General features: G+C 42.5%; 1 protein-coding gene across 4 annotated transcripts in view; it reads right to left on the reverse strand.

Moving 5' to 3' along the window:
- Positions 1–19,410, reverse strand: part of DMD (dystrophin) — a 6,960,831-nt gene that overhangs the window by 4,783,734 nt on the left and 2,157,687 nt on the right. For all 4 annotated transcript variants that reach the window (XM_069204753.1, XM_069204754.1, XM_069204752.1 and 1 more), the window contains one exon: positions 2,526–2,708. In XM_069204753.1, the coding sequence (XP_069060854.1) occupies positions 2,526–2,708 (183 nt within the window). The remainder of the gene's footprint in view (positions 1–2,525; positions 2,709–19,410) is intronic.

The following is a 19,410-nucleotide window of genomic DNA, read 5'->3' on the forward strand; positions in this document are numbered from 1 at the left end:
CTTGCTGTACTAATTACATATGTGCAAATCTTAGCTGAAGTAAGGAAGGTTTCTCGTACCCTGCTAAGTAATACAATGAGATTTGCCTTTACATCTGGCCCATTCTCTTGGGGGCCATGTCTTTCCATGAGTGCTTGTGTAGCCCGTTTCCTAATGAAATTTACAAGTTCATTAATGCAATGCTTACAGCCTGCTCCTAAAAACTAAAAATGGATTTCAAGCTTGCAAGTGCCAGCCTGGTAGATGTTTGCGCTTGAAATAAGAGCTGTTTCAAACTGGCAGAAAGATCCCCTCTGTTGAGGTTAGAAATATTTGTGATTTAGATCCACTGTGTTGTTGGCTCTGAGAACAGCTGTACAATTAGACTGAGCTCATTAAATGCTTTCTAATTGTCCACTAACTAGTAGAATATCGAGATAGTACAGGGACATCCATTAAAGCAGAAGCAAGTGATCATTTTACCAATGGAAAGAATCTTACCTTTGTGTAAGATCCATTTGAGGACCCAGGGGAGATAGGAGGATGTGTCCACAAAAAAGGCTATCTCTATCAATTAAAGATGTTCCTTGTGCTACTCATGTCAAATCCAATACTACAAAAGGAGCGCCCATAAACATGATCTTATCCTAAAGTACTTACTTTACCTACATCCCCATGAATTACTTACCAGAGGTAGATTTGCAAAAAGGCAACCAGCTGGGAGATGGACACTGCAACACTGAGTGTCATTCAGTCTATTATCATCCATCAGAATGCACCTTTTCACAGCTACAGATCTGATCTACAAGCAATCTATCTTTATTCATGGATCCCATTCAGTTTATCCAGATTAAAGGAAGCATAGTCAGGTGCAGGCTGGGAATACAGAGTCCTGAATATCGACTGGACAAAATATGGTTCTAACAATACTGAGGGACAATTTATGGGAAGGTAAATTTTTTATACATTTTCTATATCTAACTCAGCTTACATGCACCTCAGCAATTTTACATACATATGTGTGTGTGTGTAAATATACATATATATATATATATATATATATATATAAATATATATATACACATATATATAATACATATTTATATTTATTTATATATGATACAGCACACATAGAAAGAGGAAAAACAAGGAGAAATTAACATAGTTCTCCTCGTTAGACCTCCCCTTGGGAGGTGTATTTTTTTGACGCATTCCCAGGTTTACAAGTTCTTTTACATCTGGAGATACGTCAAAATCCATAGTTGTTCTGTGGGAACACCCATGCAGCACCCATGGAAATGCCTCCCTGGTGCAGAGTAATGTAACAAAGTAATTTGGGCTGCGTTACATTACTCAAGATTCATGAAGCAAACAGGGCCTCGCAAGGTGGCTTTGTGTGGCTTCATAAGTATCACATAAGGTTTGCGTCGCTCTTGCACCACGCAGTGCAAACCAGGACATAAATATGGCTGTAAGAGTTGAAAAATAACTTTAGCTATTTGACCATTTCTAAGTTGAATGGAAACACAAGTAAAGCAAGGTGAATTTTACCTTTGCTGAGCCTCATCAGTGAGGTGAATCTCCATGGCATAGCGCTGGGGGGCTATAGGTGAACGTACCTCTTTCACTAAGCGAGGCTCTCTTGTACAACCAAAAGTAACACATAGCACTTTTGCAACCTCACCTAACCGCTGTGAATACCAGTGGGAAACATTTAAGTATATTCAATGTTTAGCTTATTTTTAGCCGGGATCAAGCGAGTCTTTCCACTGCGATAAGCCAACACAAACAGGCCACGTTTCCTTTAGGTACACAAGCAATCACAACCTCCAAGCTTTACCCATGTTTAACTTCAACTATGAGAAACTTAAACATATTCCCCGTGGCATTGCAAGGTCGTGATCCGATGGCATGGATAACAATCCTTCCAAGCGTGACTCCATTAGGCATCAACAAGATAATTCTGAAAGTGGCTGAATAATTCCTAATTGCAGTTGCTGGCTGCCATTCCTCTGTCTGTATTATCAGAAAATGAGTAGTGAACATTCGAGACGCAAACCAGTCTCCGTCTCCCACAGCAGGAGAAACCAGTGCGATCTGTTAGACTGTGCCTGCGCTAAAAAGTGAGGAATGCACCTCGGACAACTTCCGCCTTGCAGCATCTCAGTGGCTGTATGCAGATTGAGGCTTGTGACACAAGGATCCGTACAGTTCGGATTTACCTTCATTCCATATTGTAATTTAATTTAGCATCGGAAATGTGTGTAATTGTCATCAAACCTTACGGGGAAATGCTAATGAGTTGTGAAAGGATGATGGCATTAGACAAGCAGCTTGAGCGAGTAAGTCATTTTGTGTGATCTATGTTCAGATTTGTCTTAGCTTGATTAGATATTTGACTGACTGACGCATCAATATATATCGTATTCAAATCTTGTCAGTTCCCCTTCATTTTATTTTCTCACTGCACTAAGCGACAGACATTACATTAAGGACAAGCTGCCTGATCATAACAGTTAAAAAAATAAAAATAAACTATAGTTAACCTCCAGGGTCTTGCACTTTCCCGCCAGTCTGCTGCTGAGCCGCTGGTAGTTGGAGACCAGCACGTCAATCTCATTATTTAAAGCCTCGTGAGCTGCAGGTGGAGCCCTTGCAATAAAAGTGTTTACAGAGTCCTTGAGGTGATTCACCCTCGCTTCCTTTTGCAAGGCATCCTCTTTTGCTCTCTGAAAAGAGACAAGAAAACATGCTCGTTACGTATCGTAGGCTGGCTGACAGATAAAATCTTGTTAGTGCATAACAGTGAGACCTGCACGTATATTTTAATAAAATGTAAATGTTCCTAAGTTTTATAGGGCAATCTACCGAAAATAAACACTGACCTGGACTTGCCACCAACATGTGTGAGAATCAAGACTGTGGTTACGATGGAAACACATTTCCAAATCTATGCAGCTCCCTTTGTCGACAAAATGGGCGCCTTGTAAAGCGACAGTGCCCTCGATGCTGCCAATTAGATAGTGTACACATATTAGCTATGTTTACTAATTCGAACTCACCCTGGGCTGAAATATTCCAATGACTGAGAAACATAATTGGCTACGAAATATATTCTAATGTTGAAATTATCTAGACAGTGTTTTTCTGAAGTAGGAATAGATATTAAAACTAATTTGATGTTTTAAGCAATATCAGTTGGGCAAATAAATACTGCTCAGACATTAGAGGTAAAAAGTGATGGAATTAACCTGTTTCTCATTTGAGGAATGCGCATATTAATTATGAGATACAAATTGTATGTTTTCAAGGCAACATACCTTCTAGACACGACGATTAGATGAAGACAGATATGTTATTAACGACTGAATTTATCCAGTTTCTGCATATAGCCCATTCTAATTACATATTTATATTTGTAAGGTTTAAATAAAAATTGTAATCAACCATATAAATAAAACATTTGATATATGTTTTAATGATTTTTGATCACGTATAAGTGAACGCAGGAAAAAAACGAAGTAATTCAGAGAAACAAATTGTTGAGCTATGCTATTTTTACAGAAGAGAGTGAATATGCCCGCTTCTACGTACCATCAACATCAGCTACCCTTCTGATGGATTAATTTCATAAATGTAGTTTAAAACTGAGGTACAACACAAACATTCAGGGCTCGCAGAATACCCATAAAACATTGACTTCGAATAACAATCTCTTCTAATCATGGTGATCCCATTCATTGTCCGCATCTAAATCTTGGTGCTATAACCTTCACAGTTAGTGTCCCTTATCACAGTAGTGGGTCAAAAAGTGTTACTGTTTTCATATTCTCAGTTAGTATTCCTCCACACGCATTGGAGCAGGCAACGTGTGTTTCACCTGTCATCTCGCTTTTGCAAGTCTTAATCAATTTATGTGGTTTATCAAAGGTTATTTTTGGCTCAATTAAAATGTCCAAATACAATTACATTTTTAGTTACTTTAGTTCTTCTATATTTTGAAATGTTTGGAATAGAACAGTTGGTCTCCATTTTGCTAAAACGCAGTAAAACAGCAGTACAGCATTTATTAAGGTACCTTTAGTAGGGGCCCAGCTAAAGATAAATGTGTAAAGTCAAACACAAGTAAAGTAGTTCTAATTTCTCTGTGAAAATAATACAAATAATGTTACAGAAAGAGAACTTAGAAAAAGAAAAAATATTAATAAGCAAAATGACACCAAAATAATTAATGGGGACCCAGAGATAAGAATCTCCAAAGATTTACAGCAAAAATTACCTAGAAAACTAAAGCACCATTGACACCAACAGTTCACAGTTGACTAGGACCCATGCATGATTTCAGGATGACTGTGCTGGAGCAGGGGTTGTATTCGTGAAGATGGTCATCCTGGTCATAGATTTTACCTTTGAACTCAGTCTCTCAAAAGGAAGCCAAAATCCTTCAGCAGGTCTAGGTCTCAGGATGATGCTTGCAAGGGTCTCTCAAAGCCAAATAAGTCGTCATTGAGCTTCCACATTAGCCATTGGTTTTGGAGCCAAACACTCTGAGTGTGACATAGCTGCATTTCATAGCCACCAAAGTCGCTTCCATTGCTTGGATGGATTAGTTGCCTCACCCCAGTCCGAGGTTCTACATAAAGGTTTAGTCCATTTTTTGCTTCCTAAAACACTACACTTGGGGAAGGTTGGAAACTGTAGCTGGGCTCTACAAAGCCAGATATCCATTCCACAAGGTCTTTGCGGAATCCCGTTTTCTGACCAGTTAAAAGTTGGACAAACCTGGTTTTCTTGACCATATTGCATGCGATCTCCATGGGTATGCTTCATTGTCCCCACTCTCTGGGGTGGACAGGGACAAGTTCACTTCTCTTCAAGTGCCTGGAAAGGTCTACATCCTTCACGTCTTTAGGGTAGTCTTCTAAGCACTCCGTACAATCCTTCAGTGAAAAACATCCATGTAATTCACTGTTACCCATCAGATTTACAAGGCCTTATCGTCACCGGAGCATCACTTTTAGCGACACTCCAGTGGCACTATGCACTGCAGCATATTTACAAGTTGGCATTAAGCCACAAAAAGTGGCCTCCTCACATGCAGCACTTTGCATGGAAGGGGCGTGCAATGGGTGTTGCTATGGGCATGCCACAGCAACGCCCATTGCATTTTGATGCTGACCCATATTTATGGGTTTTCGTAAATCTGTGGCAGTGCCAAAATCTAATGCCAACCCATGGGTGGCGTTAGAACGGCGTAACGAAGAGAAATGTTTTCATTTCTACTCATTTTTTGCTCTTTCTATAGAAACAGCAAATTGCCATTGAAAATTGTTTTTGTGCAGGAAGGTGTTCCTTCCTGCACAAAAACAAGGTCTCCCTCAATGCAGCCATCCTTACACTATGGCGCAAGGGTGGCTGCATTGGTGCTCAGCTGCAAATTTTGAGCTGGAGCAGCGGGAAACACATTGGTGCATCATATTCTTGTGATTTCATTTTGAAAATGACAGAGCGCAGCGCTGCCAAATTTGGTGCAGCGTTGCGCTCCGTCATTTTCTTGTAAATCTGGGACTATATTTCAAGATGTTGTAATTTTGTATATAACACTAAACACTCATGACTATTATCCAACATTGAGAATCCACATTATTTTTATCGTGCAAACCCTGTGCATGCATGATAACCATCTAAATAATATATTCGATTAATTTATAAAGGCAGTGATGAACTACTTTAATTCAAATTATTATTACTGGTGCCATATTAACTTTGGTACAGCTAATGTCTACATAAAGTGAATGCTCCTGCTATCATTCATTTTCATTCCCCTTTAAGGGCAAATAATATAAAGAACAACACTGGTGCTTCAATCAAGCAACTAACACGTTAGTGTCACAACCGCATTCTTCCATCAAGAAAGCAAATCATTAATAAGAGTGAAAATAATATATAGAGATATTCACTATAGAAAATAAGTAAATATTAAGTGAGGGTGTGTGTGTATATATGTATATATATATATATATATATATATATATATATATATATATATATATATTTACTTATTTTCTTGAGGAGACAACCTTACAGATAAAACAACTTAAAAAAAATATCTATGGACACTTCTACTTCTTGTTTCTCTGGAATGCTATTTATACCGTAAATGAACACATGGTGGCGTGTTTCACCATAGAATGACAGCCGTATAAATTTGTGATTTCTCTTAATGGATTAGGCCGGCGATAAAAAAGTATAAATATGGGCCTAAGTGCTAATTCCAGATCAAACATTTTGAAGATAACTGTCAAATGACTTCCACGTGTGTGCTATTGTCACCAATTCTGTAGCTAAAAAGAATAATTTAGAGTTTATTTTCGCCAAGTACATTAAGATTTAGGATTATTAGTGCGCAACCACATGGTAAAGTCCTTATACTTAAATGTTTCGTGCTGAAGCTAACTAATAAGTGTTACTGTTTTCTTATCAATCTTAATCGTTCCCTTTCAGTGACTCTTGTTGTCCTGGCACTATTAAATAATGTTCAGATACATATGATTGCACATGCTATTTTTCTAATTTCATGCACCTTACTGCATTTGTCATTTTTATGCATAATGTGTCATGACATTCTTTCTTATACGCATTCTCCATGATTAGATAGAGGCATCTTAGTCTGACTGCAGTTTGACATAATGTATATATATATATATATATATATATATGGCCAACTTAATTTGGCAAGTTTAAGCAAAGCCGAAAGGTTTGGTTTGCTATATGTTATATGTATTTGTTGTAACAGGCATATGTTGATTGATGTGTTCGTATGCACAAACGGACGACGTGTAGTGACTCATCCATTCACACGCATACTAGACCCAGATACAAATATAAACAGAAAGCACACATGCAGACACACATTACACACATGGGACCCGCAGATCGAATAGGCTGTTGGTCTTCTGAGTATGGGTGGACTGATGTGTGTTCGAATGAATACAAGTATTTAGGGATGGCAGTGGGTGCATTCAGTAAAGTTGAGTAGAAGGATAGGTTTGATTACATAGTGGATGTTAGTGTGGCTGAATGGTTGTGGATGTAGCTTGGGGTGTTCGCATACACCCCTGGGACAGAGCCGCGCTACAAAACACTCGGACTACATGAAGTGTGCTTAAACCAGGGCGTCCCAAGAACCACGAGGGGACCGCCCACCTTTATTTTATACCCCTCGCTCCGGACACCGTACCGAGTCATGGAGGGGGGCAACGAAATAGAGAAGAGCCCAAATGGCTCTCTACAGTGGGTGGGTAGATTTGTGCTTTGCTGAGGGAGGCCGATGGGCTTATGTGGATGGATATATGTGGGTAGATATGAGTAGACGGGCAGATGAAGGTGTAAAATAATCTTTGACTCAACGTCAGCAGGAGAGAGGACAGAGGGAACACGAACGAAGTTGATGTGTAATATCACATGTAGGTGAGACATTACCATTTGTGGAAAGTAAACATTTTACCGGTGTTCCCTTTTGGGACAAAATCATTTTTAGATCAAAAAGATCATGTAGCCCTAAAGTTATCTTTAGTGCAGAATCGGAAGGCGCGTAGAAACTAATTTGGAAGAGAAAATCATACTGTAGTGCAAAATCTGATAGGAACAAGTTTACATTTAGAACAAATTCACCCTTTGTGCAACATCAAAGAGAGTGCGAAAATACTTTTCTTTTTATACATATTTTATTGAGTTATCAAATACAGGTACATCATACATATCAACGACCCGCTCTCCCCCTCACCCAACCCAGTGAGGCGCCTATCAAAGTTGTTCTTGGGCCCCATCGAGGCCTGTAATGTCCATGCAGTGTGCAACACTGTTATACGTTGGCCTTATTGGCCTGTTAGGCTTGTGGTGAAAGGATAAGGAAAATAATGTCTCATCCGAACCCAAAGGAAAAGGGAGTGATAGGTAAGTTGTACCAACAAACCATGAAATGCCAACTAGCCTGGTGAAAGGAGGTGCACAACATTATGCTGGTCTCACAAGGTGTGTGGCTTTTGGCCTGGGGGTAAGTAGATGTTGTTCCTCAGTGTCCAGTGGTAATCTTCCAGCACTTCAAGGAGGCGGCGACCTACATTGGGAGATGTCCCTCAGGTTCTGAGTCATCAGGGACTTATTCTCTGTCCTCTCCCATACCTTCAGTTGTTCGTTTGCCCCCAAACACAGTAAATCTTCTTGTATGAGCGCCCAGTACTCTGCCCAAGTGCCGGCACGTAGCCCTCGGTCTGCCTCCCATTGTAACACCTATCCCTCACTGCTCACCCACTTGCGTAATTCTGCCAACCAGTTCTGAAGTCTGGGTCCTGTCGGGGATTTCTAGGTCATGGTAAGCAGTGGCCTAGCTAGTACCAATGCTAAACTGTATCAACGGGGATGTGACAGCTCTAGCCTTGGAACCGGGGAAGTTACTCAGTGGGCATATTCCAGGTGTTGTGGCCAGTGGGAGTCCATTGCTATTAGTATTACCTCTAGGTCTGTTCACCAATATGGGGTAAAATGTGGGCACCCCGAGACCATGTGGATGATGTCAGCATCTCTCGCCCCACATCTGGGGCAACTCACATGTGCCTGTAGGTTCATTAAATTTACTCTCTTGGGCGTAAGGTGTGCTCTCTGTAAATAGTAACACTGTATGAGTTTAAAGTCCACATTGTGAGACATTTTTGAGGTGTTTTGAAGATATTGGTCCAGTCTTGGTCACCAATGGTGGATTCCAGATTTAGTTCCCATCGTCCATGAAGTGACTGGAGGTCTGTTTTTACCGGTCCTAATAAAATGCTATACATAAAAGAGGTAGCATAATACCTCCCTGATATCTCAAAGATGTACTGCAGGCACTTTGGGTCATGGGTTCAGCCAGACCGTCGTGCTACCACTCTTTCACTGCTGCTGCAAGTGCCCCATATGGTAGGAAATGACTCCCTGGCACCCTATATTTGTCACTTCCTAAGTCTGATATGATATGTTGTTCGTGTAGATGTCCTCCACTTTGGTGAGGTCAAGTTACAGCCAGCCTCGGAATCCGCTCCAACTGCCTGTATGAGGAATGGCCAGTAACGTCATCAGTGGTGGGTACCTCGAATATGTGTTTGTATGTTGGAGTGAAGGAAGCCAGACATAAAGCAAGGTTGCTTTGAGGAGTTTCTGCTTTCGTGGAGGAGGCAGGCCTCCGGCCTTTAGCAGCAGTTGCTCTAGTGTTTTCTCTGGTGGGGTCCCTCGGTTAGTGTCTTGGGTTTCCCCTTAGTAGTGCTCCCGCCAACATACAGCCCACTATAATTGTGAAGCCAGGGAGCATAAATCAACATCTGCCACTGCAGAACCCCTTGCTCCTCAGTCAGAGTTTCACCAGTGCTAACCGTCTACGGCCCATGTCCCTGATAAGCTGGGTGATCTGTGCAACAAGAGTGCAGAAGATGCTCTTAGGAACAACCAGAGGTAGTTCGGTGGACAAATATAGTAGCCTACGGAGGGCTATCATTTTCATGATGGCTACCCTGCCCATAACAGACAAAGCGAGTGCTTGTAGGAGCAAAAATCACTTTTAGGTACTAACCCATTTTAAAGTACAAAATCACATTACGGTGAAAAATATAATTTAGTGCAAAATCACTTAATATGTAGAACATGATGAGAAAACCTCATGCATAAATGGGTCATTTTTGTTTGAAAGGTTTTGTTAACATTGCCTTGGCTAAAATCTAAATGAAACCTTCTCTTTCTCCTTGTATGCGGCAACATTTAGTTAACGTTTTTCATGCTATGCATGGGACCATACGGAAATGCTCACAGATTAGTTGCAGCTCGACAACAGCTTGTTGCTGGCATGCCCCATGGATAAAGTACTTCAAAGGCAACCCTCAGAATAGCAACTCCATGGAGCTCTTGCTGGGAGGCTCATCATAATCTAGGTAAAGGAAAGTAGGCTTGTTGATGTGGAAAAGCCTTACTTCGTGGAGCGTGGCATGTCTTCAAAATAGTTGCTGACCTGATGGGCCGAGCAGGAAACTTCTAGAAACTGCATCAATTCCCATACAATTTTTTTTTTTACATGAAGTCATACATTACCAATAAATTATACCATATCAGTTTTAATGATACCCATCCTCCTTTGATACACAAGCTCTTCATTAAAAAAGACACAACAATGAAGTGAAAGGGCCCTCACATGAAATTACGACCTGGTATTTGTCGACCTGGTGTTTGTCGTAGGAGGTCCTGACAGAGAAAAACGAATAATGTTTTCTCTAAGTTATATTTTCATCCTAACCTCCTCTTCCATTTTTCTTAAGAAGAGGACATAAATTACCCTGCATTGCAGGAACAGCACCTCAGTTACAGCAAAAGAGTGTAGCCCCACTGCTGAAATGCAGCAGAAAAATAAAATGAAAATCAAACTATTTAGTTATAATTTTATTTTTTACTTACTCAGCCACAGGCAGTCCGCCTTGTGAAGGGCAGAGCAGGGCCCTCCTTTGAGTCAGCAGCAGCCAGGGAGGAGTGGGAGAAGCACTTAAGTGTGCATGTCGGTTTGGGCAACCGGGTGGAGAACCAGAGCAGGCTCCCAGTCCCTAACTGGGCAGCATTCAGCCCGCTCCGACCAATTCTGCCGCTTCTCTCATGCTGGGGAACAGCATGAGATCAGCATCTGGGTTGGGTAAAGAGGGGAGCAGAGAAGCACCAAGGCGGCGGGAGAAGAGGAGCAGCGAGGCGGTGCCCGGCAGCAGCAGGTAATGCTGCTACTGCTGCATTGGTCATGTACTATACATTTCTACTTGTATATTTTCTCACCATTAAAATTAATAATACTCACAAGCAGCATTGGACTCCATCTGTGTTCCTCATTTCTATTTTTTCCATTTTCTTAAGTAGAGTTGTAGGCACATTCACTGTTACTATTTATGGTAACCTATGAAGACACTCGTTTGTACAGACACAAATCATACCAAAGACATCATTTTACCAAAATGTCATAGGTAGGTGATCTCAGACCCATTAACCTGTGAAAACATATCCGTGATGACCATTTTCCCACAATTTGCCCCTCCCCACTCCCCGGCAGCAACCTCGTTGATTTGACAGGGTTGAGGGTAGGCCAGGGTGTGAAAACTGCAGAAGGTAAAAAGCTGTGTGAAATGTCCGTTTCTGCCTTAGTGAACCCCGACGACAGAGGTTACAATGTCAGGGGTTATATCATATGATTAGCTAAAATACATTTCATCCCTACTGATACATACAGCCTTCATTGCTACACAACACATACAATAAATTAGTGGCACATATGTGGTAAATCAAAGGTATGCAAGAGCTCCTTCTCAGAAAAAAACATCTGCACTTCTAAAGAGTCAATCAAGGTAAACAATAAATGACAGCAATTGACCGTAACCGCATTCAGTCTTGTGATGCTCCAATGGCTCAATGAAAAAAACGCTACTCTTCTATGGCAGAGAGAGCATGTTTTTCACAAAGCACGCAGAAGTGAAAGCTATATATATAAGTATCAGTGCGATAAATGTTTTGTTCCCGTCCAGCAAAACGCCGACATTTCTGATTGTGCCTACTGATGTAGACAATGGACTGTAATGAACCGTGGACTCAGAATGCTAATGACTGTGGAATCAATCTGCTTTATCCAGCTTCAGTGACCCAATGGATAAAGCAGCAGCATGCTAAATTGGCGATTGTGGGTTCGCGTCCCAAACGGGGGCCGGAAATGGGTGTTGCATTATTTTTTCTTCAAAAGAACACATTCAAGCAGTAGCTTTGCATACTACTTTCAGTGCGACAAATGTTTTGCCCACACTCCCCCACACAGCAAAGCACTTAAACTTCTGATAAGACTAGTAATGTAGACAACAGACTGAACAACGGTGTCAGAAAGCTAGTGACTGAATAGTCATTTGCTTTTATGCCACAAAGACTTTAATAGATGGAGAACTTGCTTACTGACCTATTGATTGTGGGTTTGAGTTCTAAAAAGAAAATGTTTTTTGTTTGAACAAATGACATTCCCTGGTTGTTTTATGTTCTATTAAGTTTGTAGTAAAGGAAGATGTGTGGAGTAAAGAAGATGCCTGGTCTCATGGGTGACATGGAAAGAAGGACGACGCTGGAGCATTGTAGTTGCTGTGACTGCTGTGACCCATGGAGAGAAAGAGGCCGGGGTAAATTTTTTGGCAAGACTGCCTTGAGCCACAGGGATGAGGAGGCCTCGGCAGAGAAGGTGGCAAGACTGCCTTTAGCCATGGAGAGGAGTGAGGCATTGCAGAGGCGTTTTCTGCACTTCCAGAAGCCACAGAGTTCGGAGGGTGGGACAGAAAAGCTGCTGTGAATGATGTGTTCCACAAACAGTTTGATAGGACGTCAGTCTGATGTAAAATACTAAAATGTAATAACATTTAATAAAAGTGGAGAAGGAAAAAATAATATGTACCTGTGGAAAGAAAAAATGGCGAACAGAACTATTCGGTAAATAGATGTCTGCTATGTGCACAATCAACATGCCATCACTCTAAGTGAAGAGAGCCAAAGGCTGATGTGGGCTAACCTATTAGTCCATGTCTTGTTCTGTGACTGAGGAAAACAACCACAGTATTTTCTGGGGGCATTATAATTGAGCATATTTAAATTCCATTTGGCTTTTTGGACAGAAAAATAAATTGTAATGACCCGATGACAGCAGTATATCCACTCAGGAAACTACCAAACAACATTTCTAATAAGAGGAGGGGAGTGCGCAGCCCACCTCCCAGGACCTCCTTAGGCCAGGGGGACCCAATTCCTCTGGTCCAGAGGACTCCATCCCCCCGGGCCAGAGGTGGGTGCCCCAGTGTCCTCCCACAAACCACACATTGAGGGCCACAGGGGGAGTCCCAGGACACATCCAGCCCCAGTCAGCTCCCTGCATGGTGTGGGAACTGGCATTGCTCCTGCCCGGAGGGAGCAGCTATCTATGCTTGCTCCCTCTTGGGTAGGAACAATATATATTCTGCATCCTTTCTTGAAGGAGCGGGGGCAGGGAAACAGAACAGAAATCTGTTCCTAGATGTCAGCATGTGGGAGCAGACTTGCCTTCCCTGCCTGCACTACTGGGTCCCCGGGGCCTACAAAGGCTCAGGGAGGGGTGCAGTGTCCTCCACCCTTGTTTTAAGGCTTGGCCGAGGGATACAGGGTCCTTGGGGCCAAAATCCACTCAGTGAGCATTCCCCCACTCACAGCTCCTCCCCAAAATAAAAAAAAAGATGGAGGGCCACAATTTCTTTTTTGTTTGTTTTTGCCTTGATCCTGCAGGATTGCAGCAATTTTCTTTATTTTTTTATTTTGGCCCCTGTCCCTCCACAGTGTCTAAGGGGACAGGTTAATCCTGCCCTGGCCCCTTATATTATTATTTTTTGAAACTTTAGTACAGAGGACTAAGTTCCTGAGTCCTGTAAAGGCTGCAGCAACATTTTTTCATGTTGCGGGCAGCAAGAGCACTTGCCCACGCAAGAGTCTGACTCATGCAAGAGCAAATTGGCCCAAAGCAAAAAAATATTCCCTCGACCAATTAGAAGCCTCTATTTAATTTTTTTTAGTTCATGACATTCTTTTGAGCCTTAATAGCCATGTGTACCCTCTTCCTGAGCCTTAATATGCTCCTAGAGACGCCATCGTCCAGGAAAAAAATGCATTAAAAACAAGCATTGGTAACTGCATTAGGTTTCACCTTTGGGATCATTAATATCTTTTTTTTAGTTGGAAGTTTAGGGTGAGTGATGATAGGTGGATTAGGAGCAGAGAATGCATTGAAGGAAAACTAAATGGCAGAAAAGTGGTCATGAAGTAGAGGGAGTTACAGATAGCAAAGCAGCAAGAAGAGACCCAATAAAAGAAAAAAAATGAAAATATAATGAGAGAAGTGACAATAGAGTACATATAGATAACAGTGAAAGAGCTCAGAGGGGTTAGGGAACAGTGGACTGGAAAGGCAGAGATAGATAACAGAGGACAGGCATAAGGAGAAAGCACAATGAAGGAGTAAGTAGAAGGGAAAGAGAGAGGATAGAGGTGTGCCAATGGGAAGTGAAACTACTCAAGTATCAGTAAAATACCAGTGGCGCGACAATGACAACACTAAGAAAGGCAAGTGTTTGGCACAGAGAGAAAGAGCAGCCTGGAGTGTAAAAAATATAAACACAATGGCAAGCTAGATAGGGAGAATAAAGAGTGCTTGAAAACACCATAATAAAGACAATGAAATTAAAAGCTAGATAAAAACATCAAAGAGATGAATGAGTCAGATCAAAGGATTAAGAATGAAATATAGAGGATAAATTGAGAGAGTTCCGAGGAGAGAGCATGTATGTGAATCATGCCAGTCCTTTCTAAAATGATGGTTTAAAAAAACTCCTTTTAAGATATATTGAATACAATAGATTTCAAGCACAGCACAAGCGCTGTGGAGGCGAAACCTAAAAGCGCTTCACTGGACCAGTGCTAAATGTTTCAACATAAATAAGTTGAGTCCCAAATTGAATAGATCTATTTCAGAAGACCATGCGAGAGGCTGTGCTGATCTGAGGTGGCCCAATCACAGCCAATGGAGGAGACTTGAGTTGTCAGTTGTTCTACGTCAAGCCTTAAGGGTCAGCTTTTGCATACGGTGATGTTCGAATTTTTTTACATATCTCGGAGAACCAGACCTTTTATGGAGAGCTTTTTGGTGACTATGCCAGAAGTAAAAAGCCTACCACCACTGGTGTAAAGTGTTGTGTAATTAGCTGCTGTATTCCCGGCAGTTTGACATCAGTAGGTACAAGGCTCTATACATGCTCAATGCACCCCTCTGAAGTAAGGGACAAGGCACCGTGGGCCTGGGCCATGCTCTCGCATGCGTAGAGCACATGGGAACTTGCAGTAGACCGGCACAACTCTGTCTCTAGGTCTGGTCAGGCAAATACCTAATTCCTGACAGCACGTCTGTTGCCCTCGGACTGGACTTAGCAACTAAATGCATTCACTGCCAAGGCATGTTCTGCTCTAATGTCAAAGGCCTTAAACCTAAGTATGAACCAATGGTAGAACGAATGTGCACTGTCAATGATGAATAAGAAACATAATAATATCTTGTAATTTATCCAGGCTACTGGAGCGCCCAAGCCCCATAAGAATCGCAGTTCCTATTGCCCTCAAACTTTTGAGCCATGCTTCCAAATGCTTTGACCTACATGCTGTACACAAATACGCGCAGCAGACACCTTAACCCACTGCGTTATCATTGCATGGTGCCTATTTGGAACACTAATCGACCTCTTCTCTTGGCGCAGGCTCATAAGGGGTCCTTAACTGCCAATGGAATCTGACATTGCTGCCCTTGCAGTGTCTTTTCATGAGTTTGTTTCATTTCCTAACATTTGATAGCGTGCTTACTACCTTTATCTCATTTCACCCTGTGCTCAAAGGCTGCTGCGACCTTCAGCCTCCACTTCAAGCTCTCCCTGAAAACTCCACGTCTACAAAACCCAGTGCCAGGCTAAGAGAGTAACAATAACCCTCCGAAGGACAATGCCCCCTTTGACAAATGTGCCTCACATAGGAGCGCTGTTGGGAAGGAATGTATTGCTGAAAGCCCTAGGTCACAAACACAGCCCAAGACTCAAGACTCTGACATCCCACGCTGGTGAGGGGAGGTTTCATGTGCCTCCACACTCCTGGTGCCCGGAGAAAAGGCATTGAGATGTTGAGAGCTCTAGTTGTGTACCACTCTATATTCCTTAGTTTGTGCCTGTTATTAGGTAAGGGCAAGGTTTGCTGCAGGACTACTGGTAGTGTTGTACAGCTCATTAATAAAATTGCATGTACAATAAATACAATATAGGCAAAAATGCAATGAACAAGTTTTTAAACTAGCAAAACAATATCAGCCACCTCTTCCAGCACAGTGATGCAGAAATGCAATGTATTCTCTATGTGGTACTGTAAAGAATCAGCACGCTGTCATAGGATAATTTCTACCTGTGGGACTATCTGAGCACAGGTAATTGCAGACGTTATCGCTCGTAATTTACACTGTACAGTATAAGAAAGAACAGCCATTTAACATTAAAGTAGCTTGAACTCTTGAACAGCGTGTTTCTTTGCAGGCACGGAGGTCAAGCTACTGAGCCTTGGGAATACGTCAGGGGAGGAGGGGACAAGCATGCTGGGGTGCCGGGTTCGAGTCTCAGAGTCGGCTCAACATCACAAAATTAAAATCAAAGACTTCGGAAAAACATGCAGACGTCAAGCGTGCCTTAAATGCGTGCAGCCAAGGAAATGCATTTTTAAATAATAAAAGTGAAGTAGCCATACGTGCTACCAGGGAAATATTTCTACCTTCACATACATGATCTAAAACACACTTTCGATGCTTGCAGTCAGGGAAAGTAAAGAAAATGCACAATTAAATGATTAAAATGTAGCCATGAGTTATGGTATCAGACTACTTTTTCAAAGCCTCGGCAAAAATAAGCAAACATTAGTGTAAAGGTGCCGGATCCCAGCTTTAACCTAATAAAAGACGTTCTAGCCATGAAAGCGGATGAGAATCAGTAATTGGGCCACGGGACACTGATAAGAAAACCACACCCAAAAGAAAAGCGAATAGAACACTGCAACCAATAGAAACTATGGAAAACGATAGAAACAAGAACTTGGAAAAATAAGAAGTGATGGTGGGGTGTAAGTCTCTTTTAAGATTTATTGAATACAACAGATTTCAGAAGAACAACTCAAGATCTGTGTAGGGGAAACCTTAAAAGGGGAAGGGAACATGCACCCACCCCACTCCTGAAGCCTTATTAGGTCCTGCCCTCAAATGCAATAAGAAGGGTAGGGGGTTCACACACACCCTTCCCTGAGTCTTTCTAGTCCCTGGGGCGCTCATTCACTGGGGCCAAATCTGCTTAAAAAGCAGAGCTGGGCTGCACAAAGGGAGGTAAGGACGTTCACCCCCCTCCCAATGACTTCTGGGGTCCCAGGGACCCTATCCCCAGAGGCCAGAGGTAGGTGCCCCAGTGCCCACCCGGGGAACCCACAAACCACACAGGGACCATGGGGAGCCCCAGGACCCTTGCAGCCCCAGCCAACTCTCCACATTGTGTGACAGCTGGCACTGCTCTGGCACAGAGGGAGCAGCTATTAGCTTGCTACCTTTAGGCAGGAGCAGTGGCAGGGAAATAGAACAGAAGTCTGCTCCCAGCCAGCAGGGACATGTTTAACTCTCACCATGAGTGAGAGCCGACATGCTTTTGTCAAACAGCACCAAAACTGTTAGCAAATAAAAAAGTAGTAGTATATGGAAAAACTGGCGTAACTAACTACTGAGTGGCAAACAGGAAAAGCATTTTTTTGGTTTGCTTAAAACTTTGGCGCTGTTTTTACGAATCTTTACAGAACTTTCCAAAAACACTTTCTTGCACCTCAGCTCCTTCGTTGCAAGTTTTAAGTCATCCATCACGTAGGGGCCTAAAAAACGGGGAATCCCAAAATGCATTTCACTAGGCAATTTCCCAAAGGAAAATTAGGCACAGCTACAGCCAAAAACGACTGCACGTAATTACACCAGATTTGCCAGAAGGCTAAGTATTGTTCCAGAAACCATGTGTTAGAAATGGGGTCTTTGGTTGGCAGTCAGGTTACCCCCTGTCCAAGCAAGGACCCTCACTCTAGTCAGGGTAAGTCACACACAATCCAAATTATCCTGTGCCCACCCTCTTAGCTTAGAAGGCAATGTGTAAAGTATTTGTGCAATAAATCATACAATAACACAATATAGCAGCACAAAAATACACCACACAGTGTTTAGAAAAATATATGATATTTATCTGATAAGATGCAGGTCAAAACAACTAAAACGCAATAAGTATATGTTGAGATATCACTGAAAAGTGATATAAATTGTCTTAAGTATTTTTAAAGCAAACAAAGTCTCTTTCAAGCACAAAGTACTTGGTTCGTGTGAAAAATCTCCACAAAGGACCGCAGAGAAGGAGATGTGTGGAAACAAAGGGGTGTGCGTCGATTTCTCGGGCCGCACACAGTGATGTGTCATTTAGTTTTCACTCAGGGACGGTTGTGCGTCGATTTCCGGCGCTTGGTCGTGGATCTTCTCCAGGTTGCAGGTTTTTTTTAGACGCCCCGGGGACCATGAGTGGATTTCCAGCACTGCTAGGACAAAGTCACAGGAGCTGCGTCGATCCAGTAGGCATTGTGTCAAATTTTCTACCACACGGCAGGCGCTGCATTGATTCCTCTCTGGAAGTCAGGCTGCGTCGTTCCGGCTAGGCTGTGCATCGATCCGGTGAGGCCATGTGTCGAATTTCCGGTTGCCATGCTGGCGCTGCGTCGATCTTCTCGTTGCGAAATCGGGCTGCGTCGTTCCGGTTCAGCGCGCAGTGAAATTTTCACCACGATACAGGCTGTGCGTAGTTTCTGGCAGGCTGTGCATCGATTTTCGCCGCACAAGGAGTCCTTCTAGTAGAGATGAAGTTTTTTGGCCCTGAGACTTCAGGGAACAGGAGGCAAGCTCTATCCAAGCCCTTGGAGAGCCCTTCTTCACCACGGCCAGAGAGCAGCAAGGCAGCAGGGCAGCAGCAAGGCAGCAATCCATCACAGAAAGTAGACAGGTGAGTCCTTTTAACAGCTAGGCAGGTCTTCTTGGCAGGATGCAGGATCTGGTTCAGGTTCTTTTCACCAGGTAGTGTCTGTGAGATAGAGTGTCTACCCCAAGAACTGTCTAAGTTGGTAGGGTCAGAGACCCTGCTTAAATACCCAAATGTGCCTTTGAGGTGGGGAGACTTCAAAGAGTGGCTCAGAAGTTCACAAGGTCCCCTTTTAGTTCCATCCTGTCTGCCAGGGTCCCAGTAGGGGGTGTGGCAGTCCTTTGTGTGAGGGCAGGCCCCTGTCCTTTGACATGCAAGTGTCAAGCCCTCCACCCTGCCAGCCCAGGAAGACCCATTAAAAATGTAGATGTATGTGTATGCAAGTGAGGCTGCGTATTCTGTGTCTGTGGTGTGTCTGAGTGAATGCACAAGGGAGCTGTCAACTAAACCTAGACAGACATGGATTGGAAGGCACAGAAGGATTTAAGTGTAGAGAAATGCTCACTTTCTAAAAGTAGCATTTCTAAAATAGTAACATAAAATCCAACTTCACCAGTCAGAGCAGGATTTTTTATCACCATTCTGGCCATAGTAAATATGACCTTCCTAGTCCTTTCAATCAGCAGCTACCACTCAAACAAAGTATGAGGGCAGTCCCAATGTAATCCTATGAAGCAGGCCTCAGAGCAGTGTAAAAATGAATTTAGGAGTTATACACTACTAGGACATGTAAACTACACAGGTACATGTCCTGCCTTTTGCCTAC

The sequence above is a fragment of the Pleurodeles waltl genome, chromosome 8, assembly GCF_031143425.1.
Source record: "Pleurodeles waltl isolate 20211129_DDA chromosome 8, aPleWal1.hap1.20221129, whole genome shotgun sequence".
In the NCBI taxonomy this organism is placed as follows: Eukaryota; Metazoa; Chordata; class Amphibia; order Caudata; family Salamandridae; genus Pleurodeles; species Pleurodeles waltl.